General features: G+C 40.6%; 1 protein-coding gene across 7 annotated transcripts in view; it reads right to left on the bottom strand.

Moving 5' to 3' along the window:
- Window positions 1-25,226, bottom strand: part of epha7 (eph receptor A7) — a 123,023-nt gene that overhangs the window by 58,207 nt on the left and 39,590 nt on the right. For all 7 annotated transcript variants that reach the window (XM_033647915.2, XM_033647919.2, XM_033647916.2 and 4 more), the window contains exon 5: window positions 22,579-22,914. In XM_033647915.2, coding sequence (XP_033503806.1) covers window positions 22,579-22,914 — 336 coding nt within the window. The remainder of the gene's footprint in view (window positions 1-22,578; window positions 22,915-25,226) is intronic.

Raw genomic sequence — 25,226 nt, 5'->3', positions numbered from 1 at the left:
CAAACCCCATCCCAATTACCCCAGGAACAATGACAGACAGCGGCTTTTGCCTCTTTGTGTCAGACGTCCGGTATGTTTACGTAGCGTATCTCCAATCCACTTTGTCACCAGTTAATTGGAGAGCGGTGAGTTATTCTAATGCAAATGCCAGACGTGTTCACACAGTTTAAAGCAGGCTACCTTCAGTTATCTTGAGGTGACAAAATAACAAAAAAGAGTGTTGGCAGTCTGGGGGAGAAGCCTTCCCCTCCTGCAGCACTCCATGCATATGCTTACAGTGTGTGTGGGGGGCATTGACTTTACAGTAAGCAGTCGTCTCCAGTGGCTGTCAGATGCTGCACACTTTGGACTTCCAGACTGAATTCATCTTGTGTTATCAACTGCGATTTAATTTCAGCGAGAAAGCCGAGGATGTTATCTGTAATATGTCAGATTAACAAGCCCATACAGCTGAAATACATCCAGTCAATGCATTAAGTCACTGAATCTTGCAAGCTAGATGTAATTTAATTTCGCGCAGTAGACAAAATCAAATAACGTCATGACATTAATAAGTGATTATCTCTCTTCCCGGGCACTCGAGGAGTGTTTTTACAAAAATCCAAACCTGCTGAAAACACAGGGGTCTCCTGCAGGCCTTTAATTTCATCTCCCATCTAAACGTCTACTGCCAAAGTATACTGGTCTTAACACATTGTGACATACTTCTTGGCAGCGTTCGACGGCGAGCTCACCAGCGTGATAGGGAGATGATTTGGGAGGAATTTACAAATTTAATTAGCTCGGTCTCTAAGGATACAAGCTCTTCCAACTTTCATTTAGATGTAATCTTTCTTCGGAGAATACATTTCAGCACGCAGTTCTCACAGAAGAATAGCTACTCCCGGTCTCAATGCTTCATGACATGCAGTAGACACTGGCTGCTTAGTTCCACAAACTGTAATGAAATCAAATCAGTGACAATAACACACTCTCAGTACTGAAACACAGCAAAAAATGTGGATGAATTAGGGGTGTAATTTTGGGGTGGAACTCAATTGTGGGGACATAATTTGGTGGAATTTTTTGACACCTGCAGCTTGTTTATGTAATGCATTTAGATGATGCCCTGGCATGATGGTATATTTTTCTGTTGGTCAACGACAACTGGCCAAAGAAGACTGCCAACGAAATACTCTGGAAATTATACAGTGCATGGAAATGTTTCAGTTTGGGACGTGGTCAACCACACAAAATCTTGATCGACTGAAATTCTATCAACCCTTCCACCAATTGATTGTTCGGTGGGAGAAAAGAAAAAAAACCTGCAGATCAATGTTATCGCTAGATAACCTAAATCAGCCACAGAATACTGATTGTACTCTACCTGGTAGTACTGTGTGTCCACAAAAGTGTTTTTTTCTTTCCAAAGGCATTGCAGCGGCACCTGGAAGCATCACGTATTTACAGTATGCTATGAACGCCAACAGCGTGATGTGGCACTTAGCATCTGTTCAGTGCTGCATGATTGGCATTTTTTTCTGTTTTTGGGTCGCAGAGAGTTGAAAAATGTTCAACACTGGTTCAAAAGCTGGGCGCGTCACTGTCACCTATCAACCTGCCGTCCAATTACAGTGGAGGAGGGGTAGAGACAGGACCATGGTGCAATAGCTGCCATGACTGCGGGCGCCACTGCTTCTTACGTGCTTCAGCCTTCCTTTCTACCTCGTGCCAACATTTTTATTTCGGTGGATATTCCGCATCATAGCAACCATACGCAACCAAATGTCTCAGCTGAAAAAACACTGTGCTTCCAAAGCCTCGAGTGCTCCCAGCTGGGTGTTTTCAGAGGAGTGCCTGTGTTTTTCAGTTGGGAAAAAAACCCTCTGGTGGACACGCAGCCTCTTGTGACAGATACAGCAGCACCAAGTTTGGTCGGACATGAGGATATCGACCAGCTGAACAGAAGGTGTCAGCCCTAGTTTCAGTGATCCAAAATAAAACTTTAACAACAGATTTCGGTGTCAAAAATTACAGACTTTTCTCTATCTCTTTTGCACTAACATTCCATTTTACAGATTAAAAACTTCATATTTATCATAATAACCTTAATAGATCACAATGCAACAATATAGTAGAGTTCGTGAGGCACTCTGTTAAATGTAGGAAGTCTTTGAGCAAGGTTAAAGTAGACAAAAGGAGAAGAGTGTGCACCAAATAACGTGCAACTCAACTACACAAGCTGCAGAGATGGAAATTTAGAAAATGATCCAAGGATTTTTTTTCTCTATGTGATAACAACTATTCTGTTTCTTAAAAACAGTTTTTCCCCAACAACCACTTGCCTGTAAGCTGTTCCTCTTAAGGTGACTGATAGATTTCCAGCTCTAACATTTAGTCAACAATCTCTAAAATCACAAGGTTAAATGGGCAATCATTTTCTCCCAGCAAGACTGGCAATGCTTCAGTCAGACCCAAACACTTCCCACTAACTCTTTGTCCCAGCTGTCCAAGGATGCAGCAGAATGAGCAGAGAGGACGGACGGGTGAAGGAGATCATCTGATACAAAGGGACTGAGAGACTTTGCAAAAGCTCTTGGCCGTGTTTCCTTGTCACAGCATCCCTCACGCCCTCACTAACTTCCTCTGGCCCAGATGTGAAGCCCATCTGCTCCGCAGCCAATACCAGCGTCCTTTCAGATCTTCGGCTGCCATAATCTTTTTACTGTTGTTTTATACCAAATAATTAAAAGCAGCCTACCAGATGGCTGTCATACGCTCGTTCCGCTTTGATAACAAAAAGGTTTTGGTACAACGCTGGTTTAAAGCGGTAGAAGTACAGCTGAGGATGCTAGCAGGTGTGCAGGACTAAACCAAGTCTTGATCAGGCCCTGAAAGAATTTGAGGCAACAGCTTTTGAGGGTCAAAAGGTTGTCCATAATTGCCAGCGGCCTGTTTGAGTGGAGGCAAATGGACTTTCTGAAAAAAAATTTCCCCCTTCCTTTCTCCAAAGCCAAAGTGGTCTGCCACAAACTCATTATGATTTCCAAGTGTGATGATCTGAATAAAAGGGGAGGGGGGTGAAGCAGGGGGTTGAAGACATAATTAGTTTTCCTCACTGCAGGAGACAGTATGCTGATGAGACAATGAAAGATGGAAAAAAAAGCCGAGCTGTCAATCTCCCTGGATTCTTTCATCTCACAAAGCACCAGTGAGTAATGCTCACAGACCCAAAAAAAAAATCCCCACACACCCTGCAACCGCAATGCACGACTGTGTTACGCAACGCAAACCTCTGCCAGTTCTACAACCATAAACCATTTCGAAGACTTTGGGAAGGAAGAAAAACAAACACTTTAAAAGAGGGTGCTGTCTGGAAAACATAATCCAGGTCATGTTCAGTCCAAGTGCTAGAAATGAATAAAAATGCTCAACACTGAGAATATATCTAACGCCAGGGTCCATCTTTATCAACGTTCTGATAACCCCAACCTTCAAGAATGCTTTGAAAGCCAACTTATGAGTACAAAGTACACCAAATGTGAAGAATAAGAACATTTATCAAGCAACTTACTCCACTTTTAAAGGAGTAACCTTTAAGAGCAGCTTTTAAGTGATCACATGATTTATCACATGTACTGTGCTCGGCGCAGGAGTAGCCAATCAGACGCAAGGATGTAATCTGCCTTATTGTTCATCCTGACATTTTCTCTGTGATGTATTGTTCTTGTTCTTTAAAAGCTACTATAATTTAAAAATGTATCTTATCTGTGTGAAAAAAATGAATTAGCTTCTGTAACAAATAACACATGGTAAGCAAAAACTGTCCTGCTCTGAATCTTACATATTTCTTCAGATAATATATTGGTCAGGGGCGTAATTTACAGGGGTAACACAGGGGGCGTGTCCCCTGCACTTTTTCAGAAGACGGTATTAGACGCATCTTTTTTTCACTGTGCAAAAACTAATTTTATCTTGAAAAGAAAGAAAGAAAGAAAGAAAGAAAGAGATAAAGGTATGGAAGTTGAAATGGTGTTTGTACCTTATATGTTGCAGGAAAATACACAGAGAATGAATAGAGTATGGGAATCCTGACATTACCTTGAAAACTAAAAAGAATTTTAAAAATCTGTATGAAATCTTTAAAAGTGGTAAAAGTATCTATTAAAGTGGAGCTTGGAGTGTCTACTTTAAACATCGTGAGAGGAGGTACATTTTGAAACCTTGAGCTCCATAAAGTTTATGGAGTGAAGGAAGTTGCTTGATTAATGTTCTTCCTCTTCACATTTGTACTCATAAGTTGGCTTTCAAAGCATTCTTGAGGGTTGGGGTTATCAGAACTTTGATAAAGATGGACCCTGGTGTTAGATATATTATCAGTGTTGAGCATCTTTATTCATTTCTAGCACTTGGACTGAACATGACCTGGATGATGTTTGCTCTTTAAAAGTATAAAGGAGATATAATTTTGCATACTAAGTTACATATTAATATGAAAAATGCATTTTACTCCTCACTTAACACATTTATTGCACCACCTTCATTGATTCTGGGCAACGGTTTTTAATTAATGCGATGGCCTGAACCATGCCAGTATACCAGCCTATGACAATTTTGCATTAATCAGCCTCTAGAGTTTAGTTCTGCAATAAATACATATTTTGATATTCATATTGCTAGGACAGATATAAGGGCACTATAGTGCAAATTTGAACTTAATCCAAGCAATTGGTAAAAAAAAATGACACAAGATTAAGTACACCGATAGGGTCAGTCAATATTGATTTTTGCCATATAAAATATTTTTGTCACAACCATCCATCTGAAAAACTAAAGCCCTTTTTGAGGATTTGTGCCTGTACTAAGCACGGCGCCCCCACCTTTGAAATCCAAATTCCACCTTTGATATTGGTTGTAATTTACACTATTATCGAGATTGTGCAATGACAGAATGAATGGTTGTGTGTGTTTGTGTTTGTTTTTGTATTTATTACTGTAGTGTTAGCTTTTTTTAATGGTGATGCACTGGCTGTTTGACACTTTTTAATTTCGTTGTACATGTCACATGTTACAGTGACAATAAAGGACTATTCTATTCTATTCTATTCTATTCTATTCTATTCTACTATATTGTGGATTATATCCAAAATATGTCTTCAAAGCCAGTCAGTCAGACTCTGTTATTTTGATTAACTGCAAAATAATTTGGGAATAAGCAAATTAAAGCACACTAAACTGAAATGATACGATTCTTAAAGTGGGAGCTACATTATTACCTGTGTCAAGAGCAACGAGCAAACTTTGCCTACTTACACATGTACTAGATATGGAGCAAAATTAGCATACAGCAGGTAGGCGTAGAAAGTTTCTGGCTACCCGACAAATGTAAGGTACATATTCACTTGTTCTTCTGTTGTGGTCTCCACCAACTCCTGAGCGATGTCTGGCTTTGTGGGTGCTACATGTTCCACTTTTATCACCGGCTTGTTGCTAACTTTGTCTGTGTACTAATGTGGCTTTATGGATTTATTGATTAGCACTGCTTTAAATGTAAGAATTTTATTTAATTGGACAACATGTGATGAATATGATGAGTGATTTTTACTTCATCTTTCACTTACTTTGAAATGTTTCTTTGACAGGCACAGGCCCAGGCCCTCCTGTGTGTGAGACATGAAACGTTCTCTCTCCAGCTAGCATGCTAACACTCTGAGCTACGAACAATCCGTCTGCACCACCAGACAAAATACCATCGCCTGCAGGAAACAGCGATCAAAGTTTAGCTATTGACTGGGGATTGCTTTTGTGTGTGTGTTTATGTGTGTCTGTGTGTGTATTTTGTCCAGTAGGGGGAATTCACTGCTATTGGGCACCTACGGCATGCAACCCTGCTTGGCTTTTATTACCCTTGGAAGTCCTTTTAACTCCTTCGGCAGGAAATGAAACACTCGAATGGCTCTATTGCAAAGTGCCGGAGCCATTTGCAGCCAGGGCCGTGACATTCCCGAGCATGTGTTCCATATAAAGAGAGGTGCTGGGAGTCACAGGTGCATGCTGACAGGGTGTGTGTGGTATGTGTGTGTATGTGTGTGTGCTTGATTGAATGTATATGAGAGTGGAGAGGGAGTGCAAGCAAGTGAGTAGATAAAGAGAGAGAAGCAAAGAAAGTATTTTGGTGTTTACTGAGGCCTTACAGTCACCCGTGGGCAGTAAATGGAGAGCTGCTGCATTCCGGAGCCAAAGCCAGCTGCCTTCACTGACCGGTCAACGCTTGAAAACACACAGGGCAACTTTAAATATGGACACTGAAGTTCACTTTTCACTTCCAACTTTTCAGGAAGGACAACAAGGCTGTTGACTGCTGATTTTAAGTTGTGGTGTCTTTATTTCTGTTTTTTCTTTTGATTTGCTGACAAAGCTAGCTAACAAATTAACATCAGCCACCATAAGAGAAATAAGGCTATAGCAACAAAACCCAGAGCCACTGAATTGAACAATGGTGATTTTATTTATATGTGAATTAATATGAGTATTTTTTTTTTCTTTCAGAAGTTAAAAAGTGTCACTTTAATGTCAATAAACACCAGTAATGGCTGCCTTCACTGAACAGTTAATAAACACACAGGGCAACTTTAGCTTAGATACATATATATGCTTAAGTTCACTTTTCAGTTTTAACTGCTGATTTTGACTCATGGTGTTTTTATTTCTGTTTTTTTGGGGGGGGGCGCTGACAAAGCTAGCTAACAAAGCTAACATCAGCCATTATAAGCTACTGGTCATACCAGACCAAATACAGCTTTAGCAACAAAACCCCTAACTGTATACCGAATTAAACAAGGCCGACTTTCATTGATTATGAATTTCACTTTTAATCTGTGACAGGAAGAATAGTAGCCTAACAGTGTTGCTTTAATGTCAGTAAACAATAATTAAAGCTGTACTGACTGACCGGTCAATGCTCACAGGGTAAGCACTCAGGGTAACTTTAGCCCAGTCATCAATGCTGAAGTTCACTTTTCAGTTGGACCATCTCAGAAAGGACAAAATGTTTGCTAACAAAGCTATCATCAGCCACCATTAGCTCCTGGTCATACCAGAGATACACAACTGTATTTTGGCTGGAGTTCACTTTTCAGTTAAAACCTTTTTAGGAAGAGGACAACAAGGATGCTGACTGCTAATTTTGAGTTACAGTGTCTGTTTTTTTTTATTTTGAATGCTTCCCAGCAAGCATTTTTTTGGTTTAAAAAATGTCTAATAGCCGTCTACATGAAGACCTGACGTCTAGGCTAAATCACGGCTGAATTTGGGCTGTCAGTGAAAATTTGGTAGACTTCTAACCATAGCCAAAGTGTAGACGTCATCAATTATATGGCTATGTAGAGACCATGTCCAAAAAAATGGAGATAAACATATTTTAATTACTGTTGACTCTCCATACGTGATTGAATATCATACCGCATGCCATTTGCAATGGCGAAAATTACATTTAATCAATTTCAACATTAAATCGGCTAGATTTGGGTTACATGTAGCTAGACTAAATCGGAGCTAAATATAGCCAATATGTTGAAATGACGACTAGTGCTTGCTGGGTTATGACTTAAACTTTTAATTTGTGAGAGGAAGAAATGTATTTTTTCTTTTACAAGTTACAGAGTGTTGCTTTTATGTCAATTAACAAGCCCATTCCTTGTTTTGTGTGTATGTGTGTGTGTGTTTCCTTTTGCACCTGATGCATTTTTCAGCAAAAGAAAACTTTCAGTTTCATCAGCTGGCTTCCAAACTCCTTCATTATTGTTATCAGATTTTGCAGAGAGAAAAAATCATCAACATTTAAAGAAAGATGATGAATAATTGGGTGCGTTGCTCTGCTACAATGAGGACTTTGTTGCTTAACTTGAAAACACTGTGTGCTCTGAGTGCTTCGTAACGCTGCTAAATATGTATATTCTCATCGCAGCTCTTTTGTTCTGCAGGTCACACTGTTATTTGTCCCACGCTTCATCTGCCGTACCAGACTGACTACCTTAATTAGCGGCACTCACTGAGAGACATTAATAAGTGTCCAACAAACCTGAGATGGAATATATTAGAGTTCCATTTTCGTCGACAGTGACATTTCTCATCAACTACCCCTCAGGTCTGTAATTTCACTGAGCGAATACTCTGCGCCCGTGATCTGTCACCCTGTGGTGGTGGAGGTGGTTGTGGTGGTGGCAGCATGGAGACGGCTCAGGCGCTCGCACCATAATCTGGTCATGCACTGTAACTTATACATGGGGAATGCAATCCAATTTAGACAGGCACATGTACGCGTGTGTAGTTCTTTTATCAAGGTTCGCTGAGGCTTCTTCACAAAGCAAGCTCATGTAAATACATTAAAGGGATATTTTACCCAAACTACACAAAAATATATGATTTGCATTATTTGTCCACTCTCTGAGATATGTCTGATATATTTCTACTTCCACCCTGCACAATACAAGTGAGGGTTGGGTAGACTTTGGTACCTAATTTTGGGAATTAGTCTGTGCTACAAATCCTTAACATCCCGGCCAAGCTCCCGTGTCTTGCTTGCCACCTGCTGATTAAAGTGAAAGGGGTTAGCCCTTAAGCTGGCAATCAAAGTTAGCCTCCCTTAAGGTGGACTGTTAAGGTGGATAAGCTGCTCTCAATGTAGTGACTATTTCAGTCGCCCCTAAACAGATAATGGAGAAATGTCTTGCTGCTATGTCTCCTGGGTTAGGGAGACAATTATTGGTCCCGACTTCAAGTTTACTTTGCTGTCATGGGTAGGGTAGTTTGGTAGGTATCATTTATTATGTGATTTTGTTTGTATTCATATAATTTATTTAAAGGTCCAGCGTGTAAGATTTAGAGGGATGTAGTGGCATCTACTGGTGAGGATTGCAGATTGCAACCAGCTGAAACTTCCCCCGGTTAGAATTCCTTCAATGTACACTGTTCAGAAGGTTTTTACCTAGAGCAAAATTATCTGCTGAGGTCTCTTTCTCTCTACAATAAACAGACCTGGTGTTTTAAATTGGTAAAGACACGGAATAAAGTTCAAAAAGATGCTCCATGACAAAAGGCCCTGTCTGGAGCCAGTGTTTAGTTTGTCCGTTTTGGGCTTTTATAGAAATATGGCAGTGCAACATGGCAGACTCCATGGACAACGACCCACCCCCATAAAAAAAAATAAAAATAAAAAAAAATTCTAAGGTTAAAAAAATATATATTTTCAGGTGATTACACACTAAAGACACTTTGCACTTTTCACATATATCAAATCTGGACAACAACCTAATCTATCTGCATGGCTTCTTTTGCAATTTGGGCAAAGTGACCCTTTAACATGCCTACATACAAAATATACTTTGGACATCTGCTGTATTTGTGCTGAGGATTGCTTAAAGTCACACTGAGGGACAAAGCAAAACTAAAAACTGGCCCCACTGTCACCACTGTATCATTATGTAACAGACTCCTGACCACAATTGGGCAGGAAAATGAAAGAGGCTGAGTATGCTTAGCTGCAGCATTCTGAATGAACTGCTTGTGTTTCCTCAAAGGAGTTTATTTTGCATCCTTGTAAAGACTTGGTGATAAAGGGATCATAATAATCTGAGCCTTGCTGACACTTTGATAACTTGGCACGTTTGAGGCATTTGGCTGATCATCTCACCCTGAGTGACTCGCAGCGACAGAGCAGATTAACAGTTCTACGTCTTGCTTTAAGTCACAACAACAGACTGCTCAATGAGGTGAACCTTTACCTCAGCAGACTGTCACTCTAACCACTCGCCCAGCCTGCCGCCAACATGTAAACATGTGTACATCTAGTCAAACATTTCAGCGTCTCGGCTTCCTGCGTCTTGCCTGCACAGAAACCCTTGTTTGTTTACAGATATCGTGAAACACACACACAAATTTTAATATCCCCAAAATGTTGATAAGTGCAACAATGCTCGGGGGGAAACTTGTTTAGTGGCCAACTCCTGCGAATAAATGAGTTGTCAAACGTGTCGGCTGATAAATGAGAGCGGCTGACGTATGTGAGAAAAAAAGAAGAAGCGATTCCAGAAAGGTGAGGGTCTGACAGAAAAGCGGAGTTGCTATGTGGAAGGTAAACAGCAGATTGACTGCCAAAAAAAAACAAAAAAAAAAAACATTGCCTCAATCTCTTTCTGCTGCCGCGCAGAGGTCTGAATAATTAAAGCCGTGTCTGTGTCTGCTCCGGGGGAACACAGCCTATAGGATGAAGCTGAATGCGAATCAGCGCTCCCTTTTTCAACTTCCACATATTCCCAACTGAGGCCAAAACATCAGAATGTTGCAACTTTTCACACAGCTTTCAGAATGAAATAATATCGCTCTCTGCAAATGTTCCAAATTAATAACACTGCATCCAAACACAAACAAACGGGCATGGACACAGAGAGTCTGTGGAAATAAACAAAAATAATCCACGGAAAATTAATAAAGAGTTGTAATTATAATAATAACAGTAACATCACTATTAGTTAATAGTATATAAACATAATCATATTTGGAAAAATAAGATTATTATATGTGCACAGGAATCAAATGTACTTAAACTGTGAAGTTACAGATAATACAGTAATTTCACAGGGATATACTGTTGTATCAGTAATGTAACTGGCTTTAATGAGAGGTTACAGTTAAATATATTAATTCTACAGAAGCATACGGTTAAATCACAGTAATATATGTAGCGTTACTGAGATTACAGTGAAATACAGTAATTGTACAGAAGCATATTGCTAAATCACTGTAATGTACATAAATTGTGAGGCTAAACAGATTCATTAATTTATGGGAGTGTATCGTTATATCACAGTAATGTAATGGGCTTTAATTGTGAGATTACAGTTAAATACACTAATTTTACAGGAGCTTACTGCTAAATCAAAGTAACATGGAGTTCAACTGTGAGGTTACAGCTTAACATAGTGATTTTACAGGTGCATACTACTAAATCATAGTAATATGCACACATATCTACTGTGAGATCACAGTATACAGCTGTCACTTCACAATAATTTACTGTAAAAATGATACAGTAACTTAGTGTGAAAGTAATGCAATAAGTAGCCAGTAAATTACTGTAAATGTGTAATCAAATATTTTACAGTTGGTTTTAGTGTTGGTTTAACTCTCATCTCCTTGGACATAATATCTAAGTGAATATTTCTGGTTGCCCAGCCAGTAGAACCACCTGCTATTCAGCTGCTGGAACAAAGGAACAAAGAAAAGACAGATATTTCCGTGTGTGTCTGAACTGCACATCTTCAATCTCAAGACACTTTTTGCTGATGTCTTACTTTTCCTTTGGTCCACAACTGGATGCTGACTCCCCTTTTTTTCCAAATTCTCTGTAATATTTAGTTGCATGTCGCGGGCTGCTGTAGACATCTACATCCCTGTGATCCCCAAGAGGCTCTTGAAGTATTATATATTATATTGCTAGGATGTGAGAAGAGATTTCTTCAGCTGATTGTTTTGGATTGATTCTTTTGTATTGGCTGTGCTTCATCTTAAGAGCCAGATATACCACACAAAGGAGTGTATCTGGCAGAGGCAGCAGATGTACATGCTGTTCTGCTTATACTGTACATCAGGAATGTCCTTACATGTACAGACAGAGCCACCGGGGCATAGACAAAATTTATGTCACACAGACCCTCACATATGGTGACTACATGAACACTACAGTATAATTTGAGGTTCCTTTATATCGTGACATGTAAATTAACTCTGATCTGGTTTTGGAGCATAACTATGGCTCAATACTGTCGTGTAGTGTCAATACTGACACTTTGTCACACCTCACCGTTAGCAACTTTCAGACCCCCTTAGCAACTTTATTTCTAAAAAAACAGCGACTTACAACCAATTTAGCGACTTATTTAGACCATCAGGGAAAAAGTTGTAATTTATTCTGAGCATGCAGCTCAGAGTAATCGCAGTGACCGACTCTTCTGCCAGCAGAGCAGGGTCTGCCTTTTCCTTCTTCTCTCCTCTTAAGCCGTGCACACAGTGTGGGGCAGGCAGGAGGACGCTGCTCCCCACAGGAGTGGCACTTATAGCTACTGTACACCCATTTTTACATTCTTATACATACATACTGATCTCTTAATAGTTTTGTACAAATAAATAAGCAAATGGTAAATGGACATTTGTATATTTCTAGTCATCCGACCACTCAAAGAGCTTATTACACTAAGAGTCACATTCACACACACATTCATACACTGGTGACCGAGGCTACCATTAAGGTGCAACCTGCTACTCAGTTTTTAACACACTCACACACCGATGGAACAGCCATCAGGAGTAATTTGGGGTTCAGTATCTTGCTCAAGGATACTTCGACATGCAGACTGGAGGAGCTGGGGATTGAACCGCTGACCTTCTGATTGGTAGACGACCCGCTCTACCTCTGAGCCACAGTCACAAATAAATACATAGTTTTGGATGAATAATAAATAGTTGAGTCTTTATAACAGGCCTATACACAGTACAGTATTATATTTTCTCTGATTCGTCTTCTCTGATATGTAAATAATTCTTTTGAGCATATATAGATCTGCTGCACCTGTTCTCTTTTGGGAAAGTAAATCATGTTAGATAAAGTGGGACATAGTGCAATTCATTCTCAGTTGGATTTGTGCAAACATAGCTCTGTTCAGTAACCTGGAGCTCTTTTTATTTTGAGATTTGTTTGAGTGAGAGAGACAGAAGGTCCTGTGACCTGCTGCAGTTTTGGAGAAAAATAAAAAGTTATTGAATAGTCAATGTTTTATTACGAACATAAAAAAACTCAGACAGAGAGCTATAAACTGTTCGATTGCTGTTTGAATTAAGTTGTAATTTTCCTCTAATTTACAACTAAACTAACTGTTGTGACTTTAAAAGTTTGGTCAAATTTCACAAGTTACTCTGTGACACTTATACCATTTAAATCAATCATTTGCTTACATGACGTCAAGTGTTTCTAATTCTTTTCCACACCATACAGAATGTGTGTGCTCAGGGGCACATGAAGCTGGAGGTGGGAGGAAAACAATATGAAGCAATGAAGGTTGAGCAAGTAGTGCCACAAAGAACCTAAATCACCTTCATCCCTGCTTGTGACATAAAATGGTCACATGTAATGGATTAGACTGGCATTATTCTATAGGTTTCTTCCCATTACAATCAACAATGTGTTAGTCTGTCTCTCCACTTTCTCAACTTCTCTGTGGCTCTATTCACAGTTTCAAATGTGCAGATTAATCCACATTTGGTGCTCTAGCAGCAGGAAGGTGTGTGTGTGGCATTTAGTCAAAATAAATGTGTGTGCTCATGATAATAAAGGAACATACACCCAGTGCTACTGATTTGTTTTTAATAGTTTTTGGACAACTAGGCCTGACGAGATAATTAGGTTATCGAGTGATTGTACGATATATGGACATGACCCTAATTATTTTGCTGACCTCGATATTGCCTGTTGAGTTAACATGCGTGTTTGTTCACATAAAAATCAAAAATCATTTTCAACATGATGTCAGAATAAATAGCAGGGTTTTCCCGACCATTATAAGACGTAGGCGTAGCAACTCTACCTTTGTGTCTCCTTACACTCGCCTACTTGCCTGAGTCTGAAGAAAAATAAAACAACACTTCGAAGATGGCACAGTGTAGCTTACCGATAGCCTGCAGCTACACTTTTGGAGTGGAAGGGACACTGATAGTCCTGATAGTTGTTAGCTTGCCAACCCCTGGCAATAAGCCAAAAAGTCTAGTGTTCTGCTGTCCACACTTGGGAGTCAACTGCAGCACATCCGTAGTGTTATTGAGGTAACTGTGGTGTACTCTGTGTTTTGCTAAACATGTCTATTATTCGCAAGAGACATCACTTGGATTTGTTTTTGAAAGCCAGATTTTATATTAAGTCTCAAACTGAGCAACGTATCTTCATAAGATCTGTTTAATCTCTTACGAAAATGCACATACAACGGTTCATATGATCTATCAAAAAAGCACCCCACAAATGATGTTATGTACTTAATGTAAAGGTATGTAGGTTAGGTTAAAGATAAGAAACATGATGAGGATATGCCTTAAAATGACTTGGTTCGAAACTGTTCTGAGCACTGGTCTCCTGGGGGGAAGTCCTAAGTTTTTTGACCAATCCACCACCACAAATTATTTGCTGCCACCACAAATTATTTGCTGCCATTATTATTGCTAATTAGTGTTACTCCTATCATGCTACTATCATTTTAGAATACTTTCTTGTATACATGAGCAGGTGTTAATTACTTTCTATTAATATGTTAAAAAAATTCAATTCCAACATCTGAATATCTTTAAGAATTAAAAGTTCACTGTTCTTTAAGTTGTACTTGCATTATTAAAATATTATATTATCATTATACCAGTGGCCTAAAATGGTTCCTAAAAGAAAATAATGTTGTTTTCCACAATTATTTTTGGGCCAATATATTGCCAGAAAGAGTATGACCGGCCAATGGACAACAATGGAGCTCTATGGCACAGAGGCAGAGGACATATCAGACACACATACTTGCTAGTGGGACACAATCATTGTCGTTTTCAGTCTTTTCACACAATTTGTTGACAAGAGGAAGAATTCATGCTGAATATCAACACGGAATATCAGCTATCAGCAGCCATCAGCCCTCCAAACCCCTACTGGTTGTAAGGCCTATTCTTGACTACAGCCCCACATGGATGTGTCTGCCTGTGTCCTTTCCAAGGCAGTGAAACAGCCCGTTGCTCTGACAGGCTGCCTGCACAGAGAGAAAGGACTGTCCAATGGCTGTGATAGGGACCAAGTGAAGGGGAAAGAGGCAACGCCAGCTTTTGCAAGGGAGGGCTCATTCAAGCACGGCAGATTCGGGGGGATTTAGGGAGCTCGTCTGCCAGCAATAAAAGGCTGAAACAGGATACTTGGTGAGATTAATTACCTAGATAGGCCACGATAATGCCATTTAAATGGGAAAGTAATTAAAGTGCACCTTCCATGAAAATTATTCATTGCTGACGGATTGGGTGACAGACAAATCAGGAGGCATTTACAGAAAAGCTACAGGTTAAGTGCTCCGAGCTGCTGCTCTGAGACCACCACAGTTTTATTGCAGCTGTTGAATCTTACTGCTTTGCCCAGCTCTCATCAAATTACTGTGAGCATGTGGAGCGGGGGGGTGGCGGCGGTGAAAAGAATGGGCTCCCAGGTAACGTAAAACCGGGGACAAATGCTACAAAGGAGGATCCGCTTAACTAGAAAATTACACTGGCTGGCACTGGTCAGTGGGGACTGCTCAGAATCAATCAATCCTTCTGTTTAAGGCCACCATGGCAGATTAGAACACAAAAAGGGATAAATCAATGGCCTTATTGTTCCCCAAGTGTTACTTTCACAAATGCACCGAACAATATCCATTTAGTGATGATAAAGTGTCAATAAAGTGGCCGTATAGATTACCACCAAGGAGCCCGGGCATCAATTTGCACCAGTGAACATTTATTCTTTTAATGATCATTACTTTCTTGTAGAGGTAAATAATTATCAAATCATGAAAAAAAAAAACTCTACTATCTTGCTTTCTAAACTCCAGACACTAAACTGCTGGAGGACAGCGAGGCAGACTTTGACTGAAGCAGTCAAACAAAACGGGAATATTTGCTTCTCACGCAATGCAAGGGCACAGAGGCTTTTCAGATCAAAGTAAAATGCTTAGCTTACATTCTTGTGTGCCTCAATGCTTTTTTTTCTTCTCCCTTTTGCACTGAGATTGTACTGAAGGGAATAGCCTGTTGTTCTCTTTGAATGTTTAATTAGATTTGAACTTGAGGGGGACTATAACATCATCTTACATTCACACAATGTTTCACAACAAATGGAGCGCAGAATAGCTCGAAATAAACACTAAAGATAACTCTGTTTGCTGATTTTGAAATTCCTCCGATGTAAAAAGTGTGAAACTTGTTATCTGACACAAAGCTCGATTAAAAATTCAATATTATGACTCTATCTTATCAAATGTAGGTTATCATCTGTGGTTTGGAATGACAGCAATGGTATTCTTGGCACTCAGAGGCAATCTAGTCTAAAACTCCTTTTAGACATTCAACTCATTCTCTTAATGGCAATTGTACATGTTAGTTTCACATCTGAAAATGTGCCCCAGTAACTTTTTCAGAAAAGTTACGATGACAACCATAACATATACTGTGGTAGTTGGTTGCTGTGGTGCTGTATGCCTTTTTACGTCCATGTGTGACATGGGCGTGTTCAAGCTGAATCAGAGTGTTAAAGTTGCTGTTTAAATGCTGTTTCACACCAAGCTTGGATTTTGGTCTGAAACATTTGCACGGAGATATATAAAAAGCAATTTTTTTTAGCTTCTGAAGGATGCTTGCACACTCCTGCAGGCCTTTTGTATGGGGAGAAAAATATTGAGATGGACCTTGATTTCAGCTGATTTCCACCTGCTGAAATATATGCTTGACCAATGAAATATTTTTTCCAACTAATGTCATACCTCCAGGTCATGGTTAGCTTGCTACTGAAACAAAAATATGTGATAAGGGTGATAATGTAGCTGAAATGCACCTGCTAACTTACTGTGGTTCACGGAACGGTGCTAGTCACAACAACAAGCATTAGCATCAAACTTGGAGTTTAGAGAAATTTAAGGTTGTTTTTTTGTTTGTTTTTTTTTTTTTAACAAAAACGGACACGCTAACATGGAACGCGGCTTGCAAAACAGCTAGAATTAGCATCAAATTTGGGGTCAGAGAAATGTAGACAATTTATTTATTTTTTGACAAAAATGGAAAACTGCAATGCAGAACGAGGCTAGGAATATGAATAAATTAGCTAGCTTAGCTAGCCAACAACCCAGTTTTATACATACAGCAGAAGAACAACTGATTGGCAACCAGGCCAGATATCTAATTGAGACAGGCGTTTATTTGTCAAAATGTGTAGCCACACCGGGCTAGTAAAAGGGACTGGGTGTTTAATTGGGACGAGGCTCCTAATTGAAGTTAGGGTAATTTGTACTAGACCCAGTCTGCACAGTTGTCATGGGAAAAAAATTGTATGTGGATTTTCCATAGTCACACACCACATACACCACGCTCTTCTACACTCCCTCTTTCGTGGTAGGTGCCAAATATTGTGCAGACATTGTGGCTCTTTCTGTAAATGTCCTAATCAAAATTTATGTAATGGACACCTTCATGTGAATGACAAAAAGCCAGAATTTTAACAGATAGGTTGAATAAGCAATGTTATGTATTCCATGGCTGAAAGAGGCGTTACACAAAGACAGACGTCTAGATTTTGAAAAGATGTCTTATCAGGTGTTTTGGAATGAAGACCACGGCATTTTGAGGCATTTCTAGTCCGACTCACCTCAGTCTAAATAATGCATTGGCTGAGGCAATCCCACTTTTTTCTGCTCTGACTCACCCATGGAGCCTGTGGATACTTTAGAGCACTGCTCAACTATTGTAAAAGTTGCTATCAGAGTGTAACAGGCTTTGTGCTGCTGGCTAATACAAGCAGTCAACATTAAAATCAATTTCCACAGGCTCTTCCTTTCACTCATTATATTGTTTATACCTCTTGCCAATCGCACCTAAGCCCCATTTCACTGGTCTCAAGCTGAACGTGTATACACAGCATGTACACATACACGTACAAACACACATGGGTCCTGTAGCCTTTCCCATAACCAATTTCGAATCCTATTTCTGTGCCCTTCTCCACAGTGATTTTTCTGGCTCAGAGATGTGAACATCCGCTTGAATAAATATTAATGGTTATTCTATGAGCAGTGCCCACTCACAAGTGTGCTGGAAGAACAAAAGGCCTTGTTTACAAGTGCGCTTGAGGAAAGCTAAGGCATGGAGGGCCTCCGAGGGCGGCTCTGTGGCACTGTCGACTCACAATGGAGTGCTGATTGAAACGCACTCTTAACTTCCAGCGTACAGCGGTGGTGAAGACGGTGAAAATCCTCAACATGACGGATTTCTATTCAACCTCAGCGAGGACGGAGCTGGAGAAATCAAGCTTATGAACTTGCAGCCTCTACTTAAACTCATTTAAGACAGAGCTGAGAGGTAATTAGGTTTCTGGGAACAATAAGCACTCAGCACCTTGTGTAGCTCCAGCCTCGCTCCAGACATTTCCTTTGGTGTAATTAGGAGAGGTGTGAATTCCTCATCAGATGGATCACCATCTGCATTCGCACACTGTGTGTTCATTCCCCCAGTCCCAAGCCACGAGTATACGTTCGTGCTGATTATCATGCAGGAGGTAGAGATGGGGTGGGGATGGAGGAAAGGCCTTCTCTTTTTAAAGGTGCTTTCAGTGCTATGGGGCTCCAGCGCCTTGCCACGCAAAGGTTAATCAATTCTGAATGATGAGCCATAAAAGCTTTAATAATGCAGTCATTCTCTAATGAGTGGTCCTGCATGCTCGCTCAGGAAGGACCGATTGTTTTAGGAAGCTCCGACGTTCCAATTACAAAGCGCTCAAGCATTTCCTAACAGCCCAGCGAGCGCTGGACACAGTGAGGGTCCAGTGAGCAGGACAATGAGCCCTGCAGTGTGGAGCTAATGTCTGCTCAAGGAGGGAAGAGAGAGAGAGAGCCATCACATGGCCATCAATATCAACCTAATGCCAACTATTGACTTGCACTCCAGCTGAAACCTACAGAGTTTTGACTGTAGTTCCACCTTTCTCAGATCTCAGAAACTGGCTCTGAAACCAGCTTTGCTTTACAGCAAATGACAGCTTTAAAAACGTCACAGAGTACATAATGATGGATGGATGAATCAACAAAGTGTCTGATAGTGACATTAGACACTGCTGTTAATGTCCCTTTTGCGACTAAAAGTTAACCTTTTTCTTTTAACCAACTTTCTCCAACCTTAACCAAATAGTTCTTCTATGAACATAAAAGTTCCTTAACCTTACAAAGCATGATCTTTCTCTAACTCTAATCAAGAGAAAGGTCATTCTTGAACTTGGAAACAGCACCATCATCTCTTATGTTGTGACTAATGTTCCATACTAGGGTCATGTGATGACAGCAAACCATCTTCATGAGAACTGAATGAGATTTGGGATGCAGTGTAAAGGCTCTAAAAAAAACCCCTAAGTCGACCTTGAGTTAAGATTATTTTGTCAAACCTAACCAAGTTCTTGTGCCTAAACTGGCCAAGAAAGAATCATAAGGTAAAGTCAGTTAGGCCCTGTTTACACCTGGTATTAACATGTGTCTGGGGTGACCCGATCAGACAGCTGACAGTCTGTCTGTCCACACCTGGAGTTTGAATGCGTCCCTTCATGTGATCGGATCTCAGTTCACCGCGCTATTGCTAAGACCATATGCTTTGTCTTGGCTGTCAGGAGGCTGCAGTTCACTTCCTGTGCCCAGTGTGCCAGAAATTAAAGGAAGGAGAACCACCTTCGAATATGGTCTGTGCAATCAGATCTCAAGACACATTGAGAACACATTGGGTGCATTCTAGGGCTGAACTGATACCTTTACAATATCAACCTAGGCTATGTGTCAGCCCTGTGACAGTCTGGCGACCTGTCCAGGGTGTACTTCACCTCTGGCCCAATGTCAGCTGAGACAGGCTCCAGTCCCCCACGACCACTAACAGGATAAGCACTTACAGATAATAAATGATTGTTTGCCTCCATTCACATGATGGGTTTCAAATGAAGTGACTGCCCTGGTAATGGTACCAGTATTGTAATTTTTTCCACTTGTGATCCAATCACTCAAGACGCATGTTAATAACAGGTGTAAATTGGGCCTTAGAAATGAGGTTTTAGATTACTCGTTGCCAGTGTGATGGAATCCCTTTGATTTAAGTCCATATTTCTTAAACAAATCTCTCTGAAGGTAATGTGCCTGTCACTCTGGCGTACTAGCCGGAAAACATTCATGCAGGGCCACTGAGCAAATACTGACCTCTTATCAGGTATCTCATATCACTCAGTTATGCCATGCATGAAACAATCATAATAAACCTGTGCGGCCATTCTTCTGCACATTTGATTTATTCTTTTCACTGCCATCTTCTGTAATTTCAGCCTTCATTTGAAGGTATTATTCTGTCCCAGAGCTGTCCTACCATTGAACAGATGGAGTGGGCTGCCCTGCCTTGAAGAGCTACTAACCCAGAAGGAATTTGATTAGTCTGGGTTTCAAAGAGTTTTACTATAATATATACCAAATAGGGTTTAGTTTTAGAGACTAGTCCCCCCTAATACCCTAAAAATACTTGGGCAAAATAAAGGCATTCTGTATGTTTTGGAATGGAAATGATCACTTACAGATATTGACTGGCACGAACTAATCACAAATCAAAATTTAATGGATTTAATCAACAAAATTATCAGCAACCTGATCCACGCTGCCCAATTACACTGATTATAGTGTTATAGCATTTTAAATGGCACCATTTACTCAAAATAATAAACATGACACTAACTTGGCCGAGCATGCCACTCTCTTCCACAATAGCTAATGGCTAAATATTCCGCCGGGTTAACTGAGTAATTGTCTGTTGTCAACATGCCACGTATAATTATGAGTGACTCTAAAAGAGCATGTGCTAATTGTTTTTTCCTGGCTTTTTCCTGCAGGTTGTCCTCCTTCCGCCATCCTCGTGTCCTTGGCCAGGCAACCCCTCGGCACCTTCCAGCGCGTGTCTCTGTCACGAATCAAGCGTCACGAAATACATCATCCCCAACACTACACCCCACACACATCCATTCAACTAAATGCCTCTTTCTTTCTATCTCTGTCACGGTACAAACATCTTGTGAACTGACATTTACTGTGTGATAGGCTGTTTTTGAGCAGCTTTACCTCACATTTAAGTGACAACATGGATGTGAATGATGATGTGAAAGACAGCAGGACATGACTGGCCATCACCCGGCAGAGAGACAGAGGTTATACATCCAGCTAAAGCTTTAGTTCTTTCTTTGCAGCCTTCTTTTAATCACCATAGTCAGAACACTCTTTTGGGCCAACTGTGTTTCATGGATGCTCAAGCATGAAAGAGGAATCTTGTTGGGTGGATCCATAGAAATAATGAATAAAAAAGGCTTTAGAGTTTGTCACCGCAAAATACAGCATTTTAATTATGGTAGATTCCCTAGAGACGGAGCTGCAAATACAGCACTGGCTCTTTAGGCACCAGTGGGAGTCTGCATCATTGCTAAGCTAATAATGTTGGCCACTGTAGTGCTGATATACACATTAAATTAATCTGGGTAATATGCATGCTGGATATATTATGGATAATATCAGACTACGGTCATTAATGCTAATGGGGAATCATTACCGTAGTTTGCATATGAGAGGTTTTCAAAATTAAACTGTCAATCGGCTAATGCCTAATGCTCTCTCAGCTGGAGCAAAGGGTGAAGTGTGCATAGCCTGGTGTGAGCCAAACATTTCCAACTTTAGCCTTACAGAAATTGTTCATTAAACATTTTGGGAAATGTGATCGACAGTATTTAGTTTCTGTCTTTGAGTCAGACAAAAAGATCTATATCAATCTCATGTCTGTGTAAATGAACTGAAGTCAGGATGTGGTTAGCCTAGCTTAGCAGCTATCATTTCTAAAAATCACGATTTGTACCTTGTAAGTTTGATTAATTATCAAAAAGCTGGTAGATAATAACCTTAAGTTCATAAAATGTGCCCGAATTTATGAATATGTAGCATGGTACCACAGACTTTCCTGCAAATTGTACGTGGCAATGTCTGCTGTCACAAGTTAACAGGGAAATCATTGTTGCTTTGAGCTAATCTGACCAGCTAGAAGCTAGTTGGTACGCCTCTTGTGGTTGACTAGCCTGGTCAAGTAGCCTTTTAGCCATGGCAGTGTTGGTTAAAATATGACATCATTAGACAGAATAAAAAATGAATATTGGGGAAAAAAAAGCTAAATGTTTGCAGTATGTCAAACCAGGCCAAAATTTTGTTAATCGACCCAAGATCTTTTTTTTTTTTTTTTTTTTTTTTTTTTTTTTACCAACAATCCATCTTGAAGCTGCCTAGTGGGTGGAAATTCACCCAATCTGGCAACATGTCTCGGCCGTAAAATTTTCCACCCCAGATCCATTTATTTTTGGCATGCCATGTAAACCAATGAGGAGCCACCAGGGAAATCTAAACATATGACACACATACAAAAGTATGTCCCTCAGCACACAGACAAAGACATAGACAGGACTTTATCCCTAGCCATTGCACCGTTCTGTAATAATTCCTGTAAGAAATTTCAACACACACACACACACACACACACACACACACAACACAACAAAACACACAACATGCATTTTACAATTTGAATTGCAGGAGGAGTGGTGCCCAAAAGCCCTTAATGGACCACAATCCACTGACCGGTTCCCAGCTCAGTAACTGAATTGTCGATTTTATGTTTCTGTTTGTTTATGGGTTAAATAAACAAGATACAATGTGCTCATTAGTTTGATATAAGAGTCCTTACCTGCTTGACCGGTAGCGATGCTAACTGCTGCAAACAGCCTCTGGGTGCGGCTCAGGTCTGACACCCCGTTGACAGCCTCCACCTCAAAAGTGTAGTTGGCGTGGGCGAGCAGGTCCATTATGGTCACATATGTGTCCACTAATCCTGACTGTGCGGGAGAGAATCCCACATTCGGCCCACATGGAACACACTCCTCGGGTTCCCAGCTGCAGCGACGGCATATAACCCTGTAGGTGACGTCGTTGCGCCCGCCCGTGTCGGCCGGCGGGCTCCACTCCAGGCTAACAGTGGTCTGGTTGATGTTGTAGACCAGGTTCTGTGGCGCGGAGGGAGGTCCTGTCAGGGGTGGACACGGAGGAAGCCAGAATTAAATAACTGAGTGCCAAGGAAAGTGACAGCCAAGAGTGTGCATTGACTGAATCTGTGCTTTCACTGTTCTCTCAGAAAAAAAAAAAAAACACTACAAGACCTACAGGACATGCCAGCTCCAGCCCTAGAGCCAAACACTGACACTCAATTATAATAAGACTCAGATCCAGTAGAAAAAAGAAAAAGAAAAAGTACAGGTACACTGAAAAGAAGTCAGCTCTAGCAGGCACCAAGGTCAGTGTTAGAAGGCTGTGAAATCAAGAAGTGGAGCCAGACTTTCAAAGGGAGAATAATTTCATAGAAGACTTCATGCAAAACAGTTTTTATGTCACAATTTTTTATGAATTGTCATTACTGGGACTGCGCACCCATTTAACATACTCAACCTCTGTTTCCCCTCATCACTCCATCCTCCTTAACACTGTAAAATCTCCTAATTAAATTGATTAGGAGATTTCACAGTGTAAAGGCTTTTTCAGTTTAAGGTCAGGTCTACTTAAAATGTCTAGTTATCACATTCAGGAACATTTTAAAACATATTATTAATTGTGTGCCTTGTAACCTTGTAGCCTTGTAAAATTGGTGAGTGGACTAAATGTTGCATTGATTGTTTGCTTAATGGGACTTAATGTGAAATTCAGAGCTAATGAGTTGTCTGCACACAGTTTACAACATGGAGGTGACCGAGCTGGCAGCTAGTTGCTAACGGTGCTAGCTCTATAAACAGTGCTAAACAGTGGCAACAGTGCTGACTGTTGCCACTGTTAGTTTCTAACTTTGTCTGCTGTTTGGTGCCAGGCAGTTGCTGTAGAGTGAGTTCAAAGGCTGCCTGTTGCTGCTGGAAATGAGGTTGTTGAGAGCAGTGAGAGTGAAAGTTGCTGCCTGTAAAACCACAACAATTAGCTAAAAGATGCTAAAAAGCTCCACAGAGCTGAGAGCGTGCAGCCTGGCTCCTCATATTTTTAATTCTGAATCGACCTGACCTTTTTTTACAGTGTTCTCATGCATGCAAACATAGCTGCTGATTCATCCAGATGGACCTAGGGTTTTGTTTACATACCGATTGTTAACAGCATAAAATCTGCAGCTGCTATGAAAATGATTGAAACGTGGTTACACGTGGAATCATAGGCCAGAGACAGTCGCTTCCTGTTCTCCGAAAATATACAACCATCCCAGCTGGAGATGGTGGCTTTACTGGGCTGCCTTAGAGAGGTATATCATACAGACAGCAGGACACTTAAAGTTAATGTCCTCCAAAAAAAGACTCGCCCACTGAATTTATGAACAAGATTTAAACCTGGATTATCACAGCCCTGTAACTGCCATATACAGTTTCACTTGACACACAATAACAACGAGCTCCATGCATCAAAAGTGCACGGGACCACAGACCATTTGGCTGTAAATGTTCGCGTAATGGCAAAGAGATTAGCTCATCTCATAAAACAATGAATAACAAATTGCTGCTTTCATCTTTCAAATTCCAGGCTGTTGGCTTTTACGGCCCAGATGTTGATACAAATAAACTCCCCCTAACGCAGTAAAGATTATATGACTTGTATTCTTTGTTTATGAATGCTTTAAGAACATCTTCATTTTGTTTCTCTGGGAGACTTAAAGTGTTGTGTTTTCTCAGGAAAATGTTCTTTGAGGGAATCTTGGGGAGGAACCTCTCATCTCATTAAATTTGTCACATTAACTAGCAAAATAGGTCATGCATATGCATAATGCTAAAACTGCTATCACAATATTCGGGCTCATTAATACGGTACTTTGGTTGTTTTCCCTGTTCCAGCCATTAGAACCGAGGGCTCAACGGAGACATCCATATTCATGATTATCGGGTAAGATAAGAGACAGACTGTGGACTGGGAAGATGAAAGAGCCACCTGTGGCAGGTGAAGTGGAGAGGAGTGACTGCTGATAGCGCCACTCGACTTCAGCCTTGGCATTGACACTCGACCCGTGCTCTCAATCTTCCTCGCAGACAAAGAGTAGGTGTGCCACATCCCATACACACTTAGATGCCCACATGCGCACACACACACCTACGCCTCCCAGTCGGAGTCTTTTATTCTAGCATTTCCATGGCCATGTAAGCGATGATAACATCTCATTTCTGCTCGTGCCACTCTCATTCAGGTCTCAGGTGCCACAGATCAAAGCTATGATTTCTCAGGAACAAGAGGCGAAAGGAAATTAGATTAGAGTGACCCTGGATCTGCGACCTTTGTCTTTTGTGTTGTTTTTACCCAGCAAACTTTACCTTTCTTCCT

The sequence above is a fragment of the Epinephelus lanceolatus genome, chromosome 13, assembly GCF_041903045.1.
Source record: "Epinephelus lanceolatus isolate andai-2023 chromosome 13, ASM4190304v1, whole genome shotgun sequence".
Taxonomy (NCBI): Eukaryota; Metazoa; Chordata; class Actinopteri; order Perciformes; family Serranidae; genus Epinephelus; species Epinephelus lanceolatus.
This window is presented reverse-complemented; position numbering and strand designations above follow the sequence as displayed.